A 15007-nucleotide genomic window follows, 5' to 3' on the forward strand; every position below is an offset into this window, starting at 1 on the left:
CCTCATGTTCAGGGAGCCCGACAATTCGGAGATTTATCCTCCGACCTCGATTTCTGAGGTCATCGATATGGTCTCGCAAGGCCCGTACCTGGATCCGACTGGATTAGGACTCCATCACAGCTTCCAAGGCCTTAGTTTGACCCTCCACCTCTTGCAGCTGCTCCCCGAGGCCCTGGATCTCCTGCTCATGCTTCTGCAGCATGGATGCAATAGGTTGAACCTGAGCACGAATCTCCCCACGGATCTCCTCAATTGCAGCCCCAACTTTCAAGGTCAGTCTCTCCATCGCTGCAGCCAATTCCTGAGAGTCTGACAGGAGAGGCTGCTCTTGCTGCAGTCTCTGGTGTGGTAGGTGTTCCTGCTGCTGTTTGCTCGCTCCTTTTCTCTTTGGCATCCTTCCCATTCCCAAATATTAACAAAATATGTGTTCTGTAAGGTTTTAACCTAATAATTCCACCACGTAAGTTGGAAAAAAACACCAGTGTGCCTTGGCTGTTAGGCAGAGCTATCCACAGCAGTTCTACAGAATCGCCGCCATCTTGCCGAATCCCCCATAAAAACACTTTTTAAAAAGACACCTATCAGCTGATTCAGACCGTGCTGGCTTTCACATGGTTTATAGCTTGAGCATATACAATGTCAAGCTATCTACAGCATATTAGTATAATTAAGCATAAATAAACAAAGATCAAGGAAGATGACTGCTGATAACTTCCTGAAGATACACCTGGAGGAACCAGCACGGAACTGGCAAAAAATACAGCAGTTAAGCCTATCCTTGATGCAAGGTTGTATATCTTTATACGAAAGGCAACTACTAAATATGATCAGAAAATATATAATTCTACTGATCACGTTGCTGTTTAAACTGAACAAGGCTACTTTTGTCAATCAGACAATCAAGAGTTAAAAGTCAAATATGACCATGATGTAAATGTTATTTCTGTAATGTTGTTAGTGAGCTATGATCTGCAGGGTTCTATTCTAACCCTGATGAAATCTTTACTGCATCCTAAAAAAATGAAAAGATCATTGTTCTTTAAGAGCAGGGTTAACTGTTTCTCTGTCTGGAGGAGCTGGTTGGGTAAAACAGTATGAGAAAAATCAATACAAATAGCATTCTTTCTTTAAGAAAATCCCTACAGTGTGGAAGCAGGCCCTTCAGCCCAACAAGGCCATACCGACACTCCAAGTAACCCACTCAGACCCACGCCCCCTACCTTATATTTACCCCTGATTAATACACCTAACCTACACATTCCTGAGCACTATAGGAAATTTAGCATAGCCAATTCACCTAACCTGCACATCTTTGGACTGTGGGAGGAAACCGGAGCACCCACAGGAAACCACGCGGACATACGCAGAACGTGCAAACTCCACACAGAGACAGTTGCCCGAGACCTTCTGCTGACAAATGTGCTCAGCATGGTTTCATTATAACAAACAATGTCTTCCAGAAGTACAAATACAAAACCAAGTGGAAGCATCTCAGATCAAAGCACCCTCTAGATTGTCATTGTTCAAGTCAGCATATTTTCTAGACAATGTGGAGTTAAATATAGTGGGTGTCCAAAGAGGGCTGGAATTCAGGTGCATAAATGATTAGATTAGATGCTCTACAGTGTGGAAACAGGCCCTTCGGCCCTTCCGACCCTCTGAAGAGTAACTCACCCAGACCCATTTCCCTCTGACTAATGCACCTAACACTATAGGCTGTTTAGCGTGGCTAACTCATCTGACTTGCACATCTTTGGACTGTGGGAGGAAACCAGAGCACCAAGAGGAAACCCATATAGACACATGGAGAATGCGCAAACTCCACTGGAGCTACACAAAATCTCTGTTAAATCCCATTTGGAGTACTGTGAGCAGATGTGTATACATCTTAGGAAGGATATACTGGCCTTAAAAGGAATACAACATGGGTTTACAATAATGGACCTAGACTTGAGGGGTTGAGTTATGAGGTGAGATATTAGAAATTAGACCTATTTTGTGTAGAGTTTAGAAATTAAGGGGTGATCTTTTGACAAAGTCTCTCTTTAGAGATTAACGTGTTAAATTCAAGTATGTGGAATTAAGAGTACAGTATTGAAATGGATAGACAACTGGTTAGCAGACAGGAAAGAGCAGGAATACACAGACCTTTTTTTGAATGACAGGCAGTGACTAATAGGTACTATACGGATCAGTACTAGGACCCCAGCTATTCACAACATATGTTAATAATTTAGATGAGGGAACTAAATGTAATCTCTCAATTTGCAGATGACACAAAGCTGGTGGAAGGGTGTGCTGTGAGGAGGATGCAGAGATGTTGCAGTGTGATTTGGACAAGCTGAGTGAGTTGAAAAATGCATGGCAGATGCAGTATAATGTGTTTATCCACTTTGGTAGCAAAAATAGGAAGGCAGATTATTTGAATGCCTGAAAATTGAGAGGGGAATGGTCAATGAGGCTAGGGTATCCTTGTGCACCAGTCACTGAAAGTAAACATGCAGGTGCCAGCAGGCAGAAAGGCAGCAAACTAAATGTTGACCTTCTCGGCGAGATGATTCAAGGAACAGGATGTCTTGCTGTAATTATACAGGGTGCTGGTGAGTCCACCTGGAATATTGTATGCAATTTTAGTCTCCTTATCTGAGGAAGGATGCTCTTGCTTTAGAAGCCGTGCAGTGAAGGCTTATCAAATTGATTCCTGGGATGGTAAGGCTGAGGTATGAGGAAAGATTAAGTCGTTTAGGATTGTATTCACTGCAGTTTAGAAGAATGAGGGGATCTCATAGATATTTATAACATTCTAATAGGACTAAATAGGTTAGATGCAGGAAGGATGTTTCCCATGGCAAGGGAGTCCAGAACCAAGGTTTTTTAAAAATTCGTTCATGGTAAGGAGGTAAACCTTTTAGGACTGAGACAAGGTGGAATCTCTTCATCTAAAAAGAGTGGAGAGCCTGCGGAATTAACTATCACAAGAAGTGATTGAAACCAAAACATTGTGTGTTTTCAAGGAGGAGGTAGGTATAGCTCTTGTAGCTGAAGGAATCAAGGGATGGGGGAAGGCAGGATTAGGGTATTGAGCTCCATGGTCAACCATGGTCATATTGAATGGCAGAGCAGGCTTAAGAGGTCGAATGACCTACGCCTGTTGCCATGTTCTACATTTCTATGATAGAAACCTTTGAGATATTAATACAGTAAAATAGGGTAGATAAAGAAACTATTTCCACGGGTTGGGCATTCTAGAATTACAGGGCATAGTCTAAAAATTTAGGGCCATACAGTTAAGAAATGTTAGAAAGTATTTCTACACACAAAGGGTGGTAGAGATTTAGAACTCACGTCCATAAACAATTGATGCTTGATTAGTTGTTAATTTTAATCTGAGGCAATGATACTAGACTGTGTATCAGCATCAAATAATAGCACTAGAGAAATTTCAGCAACAGATTCTCCACTACTTTCTCCAGATTCAGAGAGAGAATGATTGAACAAACCAGTGTTCTATTTGAAGTCAACTGTATAATCACTCAGGGAAAATTCCTGCAAAATCAACTGCAGTGGACTGGACATTGTGGCAGGATGGCAGAAAAGCATCTCTCCCTTGCCAGGTCCTGTTTTCTCAACTCTCAAGCGGCCAGCTTCTCAGGGAAGGGCAAAGATGCTACAAGGATATGCTGACTCTCTCCTTGAAGTGTAGCAGCACTAACATTAATGGCTGGGATGAGCCTGTGACCAACATTCAAAATGACAACATATTGATCAACTTCATGCTTCAAGTCTCAAACATCTTTATGATAAGGGATAGCAATGACAGAAATAAATAGAGCCAAATCCTGGGCTCCAGATTGTACTAATGACCTTAGGAAAGTCTTGACTTATCTGCCCAATGATCTGTAGGTCTGGAATCAGCCTGATCAATTACCTGAAGGCCCAAAGCAGAAACCCATTACCGTAAGCAGATATCATTCTTGAACTAAGGAGCAACTAAAGGTGCTGAGGATTTGTAAAACCAAAGAATTTGTACTGTGTTAAAATTACTTCGATAATTTTATTTGTGATGGATATAGCTAAATAATTTAGTTGGTAATCCATTGCCTTGTGCAAGTCAATATATTCGAGTGTGTGGTGCTGGAAAAACACAGCAGATCAGGCAGCATTTGAGGAGCAGGAGAATTGACGTTTCAAGACTCTGATCTCCAGCATCTGCAGTCCTCACTTTCTACAAGCCAATATATTACCCAACTAATATATTGAAGTAAAAGTAAAGTTTCCATAGTCCCAAAGGATCATACGGCTGCTCTCTCATTAGAGAGACATAACTGGTGGTGACCTTAACCTTGGGGTCACTGCCTCAGGCAAGGGGTAAGGTTGAGAAGGCAGGACCTTCATGGTAATCTCAGCTGATACAGAAATTGAACCTGTGCCATCGGCGTCACTCTGATCACAAACTAACCATCCAGCCAACAGAGCTAACAATAATAGGCACTTTCACAGTATCCTGAGGAAGGGCTCATGCCCGAAACGTCGATTCTCCTGCTCCTTGGCTGCTGTGCTTTTCCAGCAACACATTTTCAGCTCTGATCTCTAGCATCTGCAGTCCTCACTTTCTCCCACTTTCACAGTATTTCCAAACTAGGGAAACACCCCAAGGAAATTCAAAGAAAGGAGAGTAAGTGTGGTGCCTGGCAGGAGGGGTTTGCAGATGTGGTCAATGATTTCTTCTGCTCCTTTATCACCGTTAGCAGTTCATTTGGAAAGTGTAAATGTGGATTTTTGTGAAGACGTGACCAGGGTTTGGTCATAATATAACATGACTGAATAGCTATTTTCCAGACTCTACAGATCGTTGTTTGGGTGAAGTATTAGAAGGCTGCAGTCATTGCATTGAAGGAATAAAGGGGTGAAGTTGCACATCTAAAACCCAAATCAAAAGTTACTAATTTTTTTTGGAAATGTATTTGCAAAGTGATTCTTTTACAAGCATTTGAAAGTTGTTGCAAACCACTTGGTGAATCAGGCAGAGGTTAGAAATGGATAGACCTTTATGGTATCTTAAGAATAGATAGTTCTAAAATAAATTTTTATTACTTACCAGGCCAATCAACAAATGCACCAAATGTTTCTGCAATTGCTTTGAGCCACAGTGTCTGTCTGGTAAGGTCTGACAGAGCAATGCTGGGCAGGTTTTGAATGATCACTGTAGCCATTAGTGCCCAGGAACTGATGACCATGTTTTTCTGCTGCAATATCACCATTCTGTGGCCTACAGCATCGAGAAACCTATGTACATCTCCAGATGGTTTTCGAGGTATATGCCTGTATAAATTTCAAAATTACCACACAGTCAAAGGTTTTACTTGCTAGTGTCAAACAGCCTTTTGTTACTGAACTTCTCATACAGTCAGAGTCATTCAGGATAGAAACCAACACTTTGGTCCAACTCATTAGTGGCGACCAGACATTCCAATATGACCTAGTCCCATTTGCCAGCATATGGTCCATATCCCTCTAAACCCTTCTTATTCATATATCCATCCAGATGTCTTTTAAGTATTGAAGTTGTACTCATCTCCAATACCTCCTCTGACAGCTCATTCCATACATGCACAAATCTCTGCGTGAAAAAGGTACCCCTCAGGTCCTTTGTAAATCTCCCACTCCCCCCTTAAATCTTTATCCTCTAGTTTTGGATTCCCCCAACCTAGGCAAAAGACTTTGTCTGTTCACCCTATCTGTGCCCTTCATGATTTTATTAGCCCTTATAAAGTCACCCCTCAGCCTCTGACGCTACAGAGAAAAAAACCCCAGCCTATTCAGCATCTTCCTATAACTCAAACCCTCCAGACTTGGCAACATCCTTGTTTTCGGCACCCTCCCAAATTTAACAATGTCCTTCCTATAGAAGGGCAAACAGAATTGTATGCAGTATTCTAAAAGTGGTCTCACCAATGCCCTGTCCAGCCACAACATGACACTAATTCACTTTTCTCATACAAGTTCCCATTTCTTTTCTCTAACACTAATTAACCAGAGTCTACAAAAAAAAAGAATCAAACAGAAACACTTAGTAGACAAACATTCTCTAAAGAAATGAGTGCACACATGTGCTATGTTCACACAAATGCTGAGAGGTTATAAATTTCACTGAATATGTTATTTACCATGTTCTATCATTAATTATATTAAACAAATAGATCCTATTTACTCTGACTTTTTTCCAGTGTTAAACCAGCAGGGATCCCATTACCCATACTACACCTGGGCTTTACTTTTTGGGGTGGAGTAGGAACAAAGAGGGAATTGTTACCTTCGTTTCATTCTTGCTAGTGTTTATAAGAATGAGAGGAGATCTGTTTTAGGTATTCAGATGTTGAAGGGGATTGACAAAGTAGACATAAGGCAGCTGCTTACTCTAACAGAGAGAGTCATGGGTCACAGTTTTAGGCTAAGGAGTGGTTCATGTGAGGAACTAACTTCCAGAGAAAGTGGTGGATGCAGATACAGTTACAACTTTTAAAATAATTTAGATAAATAAATGAATAATAAATGTTTTGGGGTATGGGTCAAGCGCAGGCAAGTGGAACTAATTTAGTTTGAGATTATGGTTAGCATGGACTGATTGGATTGAAAGGTCTGTTTCTGTGCTGTATGATCCTACGAGTGGCAAATTTAAAACAGATGAGGTGGAACTATTTCTCTCAAAGGTTGTGAATCTGTGGAATTCACTACCCCAGAGTATGATAGATGCCAGTACATGGAGTAAATTTGAAGAGATAGACAGATTCGTTTTTAGTAGTAATGGGTTAAAGGGTTATGGGGAGTGGACTGGAAAGTGGAGTTGAGACCAAAATGAGATCAGCTATGATTGTAGTAAATGGTAGAGCAGGTTCAAGTAGCTGAATTGCCTACTCTTGCTCTGTCCTTATGTTATCATAGTTAATTCTAATTACTTATAATCTATGCTGTCTAATTATCCTTTTAACATTTTGCAGTCTTTTCTCCACTATACATTAGGCCAACTGTTCCATAATTTTTAGGCTCATCTCCAGTCTGGCTCACATTTATCAACAAATAAGTTATTTATTCTACAAGGACAAATCACAAGGCATCATTTTAACTATTCTTCTCCTACTAAGTATTAGTGACTGACCTAGGGACCAAGTTGTACTGAGATCTCTTAACTGTCCCAGTTGCTAGTGATCTCACCGACACAGGCTGCCCAAAGTAAACATGTATGCTTCCAAAGTTTTCATTCAGAATCTTCCTGGCTTTCAACAAACCCTAAAACAGAAAACCAATTTGATCACTTATTTGTAATCTCGTTGTTATTAGAATAATTTAAAAATGCGACAATACAACAAGAAACCAATACACACAGAAGTCGATTCCTTTGGCTTTGGTACTCCTAGAAGCTCGTGTGCATACAGGGATTCCTCCAGGATTCGCTCATAACTTATACTTATGGGAACTAAGTACATGTCGAAAACTTCCCCCATCAGAAAAGGTTCAATAGCAATGTTCAGAAGTCCTATGAAAAAGAACATTTTACAAATCTATATAAACAAGACAGCAATATTAACCAAAGCATAAAGTATTTGCATATATATGGACAATTTATCTTCTGCAATAGGGTGTGTCATAAAACAATGCCGTTGTTTCATAAAGCTGTGGTATTAAAGAATCAGGACGAAACCAGAAACATTGGCTGTTTGCAATGTACAGAATTCCATGTTTCAGCATCACGATGGTGAACTTTTACTGTTGAAGAACAGACATTTTAAAAGATAACCCTGCAGTGGTTGTACTAAAACTGCAGTTTGTGATATCCACAGAATTCTAAACTGATTGCTAAAAAATCAAGATCACTCAGATTGGCAGCATCATTGCAGATTGAAAACTGCTGGATTTAATTGCAGTGTAGCTGGCGTAGTTTTGAGGAAATCACAATTGCATTACCAATAGTATTGAAAATTTGTTTCAAACAAACTGGTTCTTTACTTTGGGAAGTATTTAGAATATTTTAAAATCCTTCATGCAAGTGTCACCAGTGGAAGCACTCTCAGCACCTGAGTCAGGAGGTGCTAAATTCGAGTAATAATCCAGAGATTTGGACACAGATCACAGGTTGCACATAGAGGAAATACTGCAGTGAGGTGCTGTCCTTTTTTCACAAGATACTAAGACGAGATTCTGTCTGGCCTCAAAAGCTAGACAACAGTTCCCACAGATCTTTATAGAGGAATAGGGGAGTTCATCCCTGGTGTCCTGACTAACATTTACCTCATAACCAACATCTCTAAACCAGATGATCTAGTCATCATCTCTGTGCTGTTTCCAGAATCTTGCAGTGCATGAACTGACAATCATGTTTCCTAGCAATTATCACACTCCAACTGTTTTGGGACATTCTGAAACTGTGCAAGATGCTATATGATCACAGTTTCTTATTTGGGAGATTGCAAGATCATGCTCAGAGAACATTATCTTTTTCAGTTTGATTTAATAGGTACATCGATTCATTTTCTTAGGTTCGGGGAGTTAGTTGTGATAAATATTGATCCAAAACCAAATCTCTCAGTATGAGGAGTGATTCTATAGAACACAAAGAAAACATTCCATTACCATCATTGCAACAGTATTTGTGTCATGCAGAAAATTAGGAGCCATTTCTACCTTAGTCAGTTCCATAAGCCACTCAGCATGAATATCTAAACACTTGTTTTGGTCAGTTCACTTGGCTACATATCACTGAGTACTGGGAGGTTTGTAAGAAATTGCAGTAGAAATTGTTGACCTCTTGACCATATCTGAGAAATTAAAATTTCTCAACTGATGAAAAGGCAGCAAGCACCTCGAAAACTAGTGCTTCCAAATAAACCTGTTGGACTATAACCTTGTGTCATGTGATTTTTAACTGAGAAATTAATGACATTTCTGGAGCCAAAGGAATGTGGGCAGCTTCAATCAATGGGCCTAGGACACAAACTAAGAAAATAAGCCTCAGAGCTTGACAGATTAGACTTGGTTTGTGGGTACACAGGTTGTAGTTTGGATACCTCAGTGCAGAGTTTCTAATTCTATTGGTCAAATTACTTCATATAACTAGAGATCATTAATTTTCTGCATTTCGTGTTTCATCCCGGTTATCCTAATACTTAGTTTTATCAACCAGCCTCTTCAAAATAATTGGACAAGACAATTCAATCCGGACAGGCGACAGTAGTTTAAATAAAGCTATACAAGGCTGGAACCCAAGTGCGACCTGTGCAGTGGTGCAAACATACTTATGTACTAGATGGGAGTTTACCAACTCTTCCTATATTTGGATGATGTGATTACAGATTTACCTGTTTGCAGCACAGTTTGACAATTAATGTTTCAGGTGACATTTCTGGTAGTTGGCAATAATATGCTTAAGATAGTAAGAAATTATTTTACATAATAGTTCTTGTTTCAATTCTTTTATCTTGCTCTAGCTACAAAAGGTGAAAAGTCTATGCCATATGCTTGCAGTCTAAGACTTCTGCACTGGTTTGGTCTCTGGCAAGATTCTGTGCTATAACATGAACACTGAGTTTTAAGTGACAAATATACATTACATTTTGCTTCTCTTTCTATTCCAACAGCAATCTCACTTTCCTTTTTTCCCCTCATCGTATCTGTCTACCTCTCCTCCTGTTGAATTGTGGCAGGAATATGTGAGGTGGTGATGCTTTACTGAAAGTTTCATAACTTCCTCTTACTTCTCAGATGAAACTACTCCAAGTGTACTGATTCATAGTCTACAGAGAGTCCAAAAGCTAATTATGAAAGTTGTGTAAGGTGCACCCGATTGTGTCTGATATACAGAACAATTTCCTGTTTTAGTGTGTTGGTGGGACTACAGCAACTAATGAACTTGAAAACCCTATACAGACAACAAGCAAAACTAATGTCATTTACAAAATACCGTGCAAGGACTGTAACAAACGCTACACTGGACAAACAGGCAGAAAACTAGCCACCAGGATACAACAACACCAACTAGCCACAAAAAAAATGACCCTCTCTCACTAATATCCTCACATACGGATGAGGAAGGACACCACTTCGACTAGGACAATACAGCCATCCTAGGACAAGCCAAACAAAGACAGGCATGAGAATTCCTAGAAGCATGGCATTCTGTCAACAAACACATTGAGTTAGACCCCATCTACCACCCCCTGAGAAAAGGAACAGGAAGTGACTTCACCACAGGGAATAACATCACCAACCCAAAGAAACCCAAACATATAAAGAGAAAGTAGGAATTTTCAGCAGTGCATCACCTGGGGCCCACTGAAGATGTTACCTAGTAGGATGACGAAAAGTCTTGAAAAGAACCTTCCAGCTCAGCGAGCAAACCTACATCTAAAACCTCAACCTGAGCTACAAATCTTCTCAAAACTTGCTAATTTCCAATGTTGTTGTAATGATGTAACATGATTTCCAGGTCTCAGGGGATAAAAGCCTATGCAGCCAGGACTGTGACTGGCTGATGTGTTGTGTGAAACGAGAATCTCATCGGATGATCATATAACAGAAAGTGTCTGTTAACCATAGTTTGGTGAGTTTTGCTTTATTCCTGGGCAACTTTGTGTTGTGTCTGAGGGTCTGTTAGCAAGCAATGTTTGTGTTACATCCCTTTGTTTTTATAAGGATACATTAACATAATGGTGCTAGATTGGGACTTGTAACGCAAAGGTCATGAATTCAAAGTCCACTATGGCCATCGACAAAGTGGAATTCACATTTATGGTCTTGATTCACATTAATTTATAGATTTTGTGTTGTGGATGACTAGCCATCTGTGATTTTGGACTGTGAATTACAGCAGGCGCACATGGTACCAGAGACCTTGAAGTGGAAGATGGTTGCAGGTGGTCATAGGCCTTTCCTGTTAGCTACACAAAGACAACAGATGTTAAAAAGAACTAAACTATACACACAACATTTTGGACTTGAATGGTTTAGGATTTCATGATCAGAGAATTTTAGTGACAAAGGAGCTTCTGAACCCCTCAAAAACATACTCTCAAGCTCACCTAATTTGGGAGTCAGAGATTTTCCAGTACGGCTTCTGGTCCCTTCCACAAAAAATTCAACTGGAGCGTCACCATTCTGTAAAATGAGTTTTTAGTTAACACACAAGCTTTCACTGGTATATAAAAATAATGATCACTTATCAACTAACATTGCTGATGGGGAAAAAAGACTTCACAGACCTTTCCTCTCTAACACATTAAGCAGAGGTTAACAAGGCAATACGGACCAGATGTTTGTAACACCTAGAATTTTCACACTATAAACTAGGCAATGAACACTGCAGGACTATTTCAGCAATTCTGCACTTTCACAAACAGTCTTGTGATGATTCTAAGACTAGTGCTCTCATTCAGCGAGGTTTTATAATGGTAATTCAGATTGCTGAGTGAAGGCTTACTTGGTTAAATTGCCAAGTTGCATCAGTTCTATTAATGAGCTTGCTTTAAATGGCAGAGCTAAATAAACAACATGTGTTATATTGGATACATGCAAATTGAAGAATTTTCTAGTGATAGTGAGAAACATGCACGTTATTCATTCAGCTTAATTATCCACCTCACAATAAACTACTTTTTAGAAGCAGTTAAAATGTTCCTTTACCCTGAAGCATGAGCTTTTCAGAACAGTAAGATGGCACCATACCTACAAGACCATAATAACAGGAAATCTATCTCTGATTTAAAACTAACAACTGATCTAACATCAACTGCTGTTTGCAGAAGAGAGTTCCAAACCTTTACAACCTTTTTGAGTGTTGAAGTGCTTCTTAATAACTGTCCTAAATATTCTGGGCCTATTTTTTAGACAATGCCTCCTCTTCTGTTGAATACACATGAGTAGAAAAGTTGGGTTTTAACATTTATTGGAATGATATAACTGATAATAATTTAGTCATCTGTTATTCATAAATCATTCATTTCTGTACCCAGGTCCTTGTATGGCTCAGGGACAACTTTGCAGAAAATGAAAAACTCTAAACTCCCTTCACCATGAGAAACAGTCTCCTCTGAATCCTTCCAAAGGCACCCTCCATCTTCTGCTCAGATGTTAAATATAAGAAACCTAACATTTAAACTGCCTCTGCTTTCTTCAGGCACTCAATCTCCTCTGTACCATGGTTCTTATCCCACCTCCCCCTGAACCCACCAAACTCCAGCTCCTGATCAATCAATGTCTCCCTTTGCTGTGCTCTGATCACTGACATCAGCTACTTGTTTCTATTCATTAACATTACCACTGTAAATTGGAAAACTGCTACCAGGTCCTCCTCAAATACCGTTTCCAACTATTCACTAACTTCAATATTCCTTATCTTCCTGAATCCTGGTATGCATAATTCCTTCATTTACATCCGCGCTACTTCGTGTATGAAAGATTACAATCAGGTTTTTGGCCTGCATACAGCACCAGGACACTGTAAGCAACACCCCATTGGACAGCAGCAATAATCTTAATATATACCTTTACATCTCCTGACTACACTTCACTAACTCTTTTAATGCTGACCTTCCCAGTGGTTTCCTCACGGACTGTAGCTCCAGCCCCTCTTCACCTTGCCATTTGCCTCACTGCCATCAAAACACTCAAGATTCTTCTTGTCAACCATGATTTGATCCCACTGTCCCTCTTCCTTTTCTTTTTAATCTATAATAGGTAAAGAACCAAAGATATCTAAATGTAATACAAGCTGTGAGTAAAGTAATTTTCTCAATGATTATTTCAGGTTAGTGTTTATGAATTTCCAGTTATTTCAGTCACTGATGCATAGCAAAAGTACATAACACAATACAATGCTCTGTTCATTCTGCACAGTAAGAAGACTACTGCACTGTTTATGATTATATTTAGGTTGTTCAATTGAAATTAAGAAATAATAGGTTTTTTTAATTCTAAATGTTTTTGATGTGATTACTAAGAAGATTACTTGGTCAGGAACGACTCATTCAAGAGAAATAATCAATTTAAAATGTTTCTAAACTGTTTGGAAAATCTATTTGCATAGAAGGATATTGTAGCATAAACTGTTTAGCCACAGAGCGTACATGAAGCAGAAGCCATTGTTTCTTTTATGGCAAAAGTGGTTAAAATGTGAAATCAAGTTGCAATGAAATGTGGACAGCGGGCAGTGGAAATCATTTCAGATTGCTCTAGCACACACAAATTGGGCCAGGTGGCCTTCTATTGCATTTTAATGAGTGTTTTAAGTTAATACAGGAGGATATGATCACTGAATAGTCTTCAGCAGCAATGTTGTTAGTTAGGTATAAACTTCAAAACCGTTTCAACAAGACCCGCTCTTCGAATGCTACCTGACCTGCTGTGTTTTTCCAGCACCACTCTGATCTAAACTCTGGTTTCCAGCATCTGCAGTCCTCACTTTTGCCAAGATGTTAACAATGTCAACACATCTAACAGAATACCAATTCATCCATTTAATGCACCGATATACAGAATACTGACCCGCAAAATAGTTTTCACATATTCAGAAAAAACTGCCCAGTACAATTTGTCTCCTCCAAATGACCGGCGAATGAAAAAGGCACCTGACATTCGCAGCATCTCTCCAACTATTTTCATTCCCATAAAATCTGTGGAAGAAGCAAAATTATTGCTCAAGTAAAAGTTAAGATCAGAATAAAAGTAGATTTTAAGTCGAATTATATTCCACTATGTAAACAGGAATTAAATTAATTATGCCTAGCTTCTGAATTAAAACTGTTAGTTACCCATTCCAGCAGCAATGACTGGCAAGCAGAGGTCATAACTGTACATGATATACGACAACATGAGGAAGTCTATGTAGCTGCGATGGCTTGGCAGAAGAACGACTGGATATTCTTGTATAGCCTGATGTAGCTGAAATAAAAGAACGCATTTACAGGTTTATTTAATATAGGTGAATTTAATTTTAAAGATAAATGTTTGTTCATACAAAAGTAAGCAAAGCAAGCTGTACATCACTCAATGGAAGGTAACTAGCATGACAAACTTTGTAAGCAAGTGCTGTTTATACTGCCACTCTATAGCATTCACTATTGAAGTTGTGGACCACATGCACTAGCAACATAGTAAAGGAAGGTTGGTCCTCAGGTCAGAGGGTTTATCTATATAGCAATAGTGGGGAGTTGACCCTTACTTCAGGATCGGAAAGACAGGGCTCACTTGAGCAGGAAGCCAGAGACAGGAGGCAACATTTAGAGTGCAGGAGAGAGATGATGATTTTCATCAATATAGCCACAGTCCTTCTTTATAGAAAAAATATGGAACAAAGACAAACAAAGAAAACTAAACAAGGGATGACCAATTGTTCCGTGAAAGGTGACATTTAGACAACAACAAGAGAGACAACGTTAGGGAGTGAATTCTAGATGATCAGCAGGAGGATCACAGTTCCCAATGTTGGGTGAAAATCCACATAAGTAACACAGCACTAATAAAAATATACCTAACTCAAGCAACCACCTTAAGCAGGAAACTAGACAGGAAAAGAAACATCAGGCATTCAGAGAAATTTTAAAATAAAGCTCCAAAGTGCAACAACAATTTAGTCTATAATAAGACATAATAGTAGGAGTAAGCCAATTTGCCTAGACAGGCTGCTCTACCATTCAATGAGATTCAATGATCCTCAACTCCACTTTCCTGCCTTTGCCCTATAGCCCTGATTTTGTTCCTGATTACAAATCTATTTCAATCTTGAATAGACTTAACAACCCTGCCTCTAAAGCATTCTGCAGTAAAGAATTCCACAGATTCACTAGCCTCAGAAGAAATTCCTCCTCAACCCTGTTTTAAATGGGATGACCAGTTACTCTGTGATTACATCCCCTGGTCTAGACTCTTTGACAACAGGAAACAACCTTTCCACCTTGTCAAGTCTCTTACGAATCTCATATTTTTCCTCATTCTTCAAAACTCCAAAGATTGCATTCCC

At 39.4% G+C, this 15007-nt stretch overlaps 1 protein-coding gene across 1 annotated transcript in view; it reads right to left on the reverse strand.

Moving 5' to 3' along the window:
* The window catches only part of gnpat (glyceronephosphate O-acyltransferase), a 60823-nt gene that overhangs the window by 33596 nt on the left and 12220 nt on the right, over positions 1 to 15007 (reverse strand). Inside the window, exons 4-9 of the mRNA XM_060852351.1 lie at positions 13800 to 13929; positions 13534 to 13661; positions 11073 to 11148; positions 7383 to 7534; positions 7157 to 7287; positions 5099 to 5322 (exon numbers count right to left, since the gene is read on the reverse strand). Of these exons, the coding sequence (XP_060708334.1) occupies positions 5099 to 5322; positions 7157 to 7287; positions 7383 to 7534; positions 11073 to 11148; positions 13534 to 13661; positions 13800 to 13929 (841 nt within the window). The remainder of the gene's footprint in view (positions 1 to 5098; positions 5323 to 7156; positions 7288 to 7382; positions 7535 to 11072; positions 11149 to 13533; positions 13662 to 13799; positions 13930 to 15007) is intronic.

The sequence above is a fragment of the Hemiscyllium ocellatum genome, chromosome 3 (genome assembly GCF_020745735.1).
Source record: "Hemiscyllium ocellatum isolate sHemOce1 chromosome 3, sHemOce1.pat.X.cur, whole genome shotgun sequence".
Classification (NCBI taxonomy): domain Eukaryota; kingdom Metazoa; phylum Chordata; class Chondrichthyes; order Orectolobiformes; family Hemiscylliidae; genus Hemiscyllium; species Hemiscyllium ocellatum.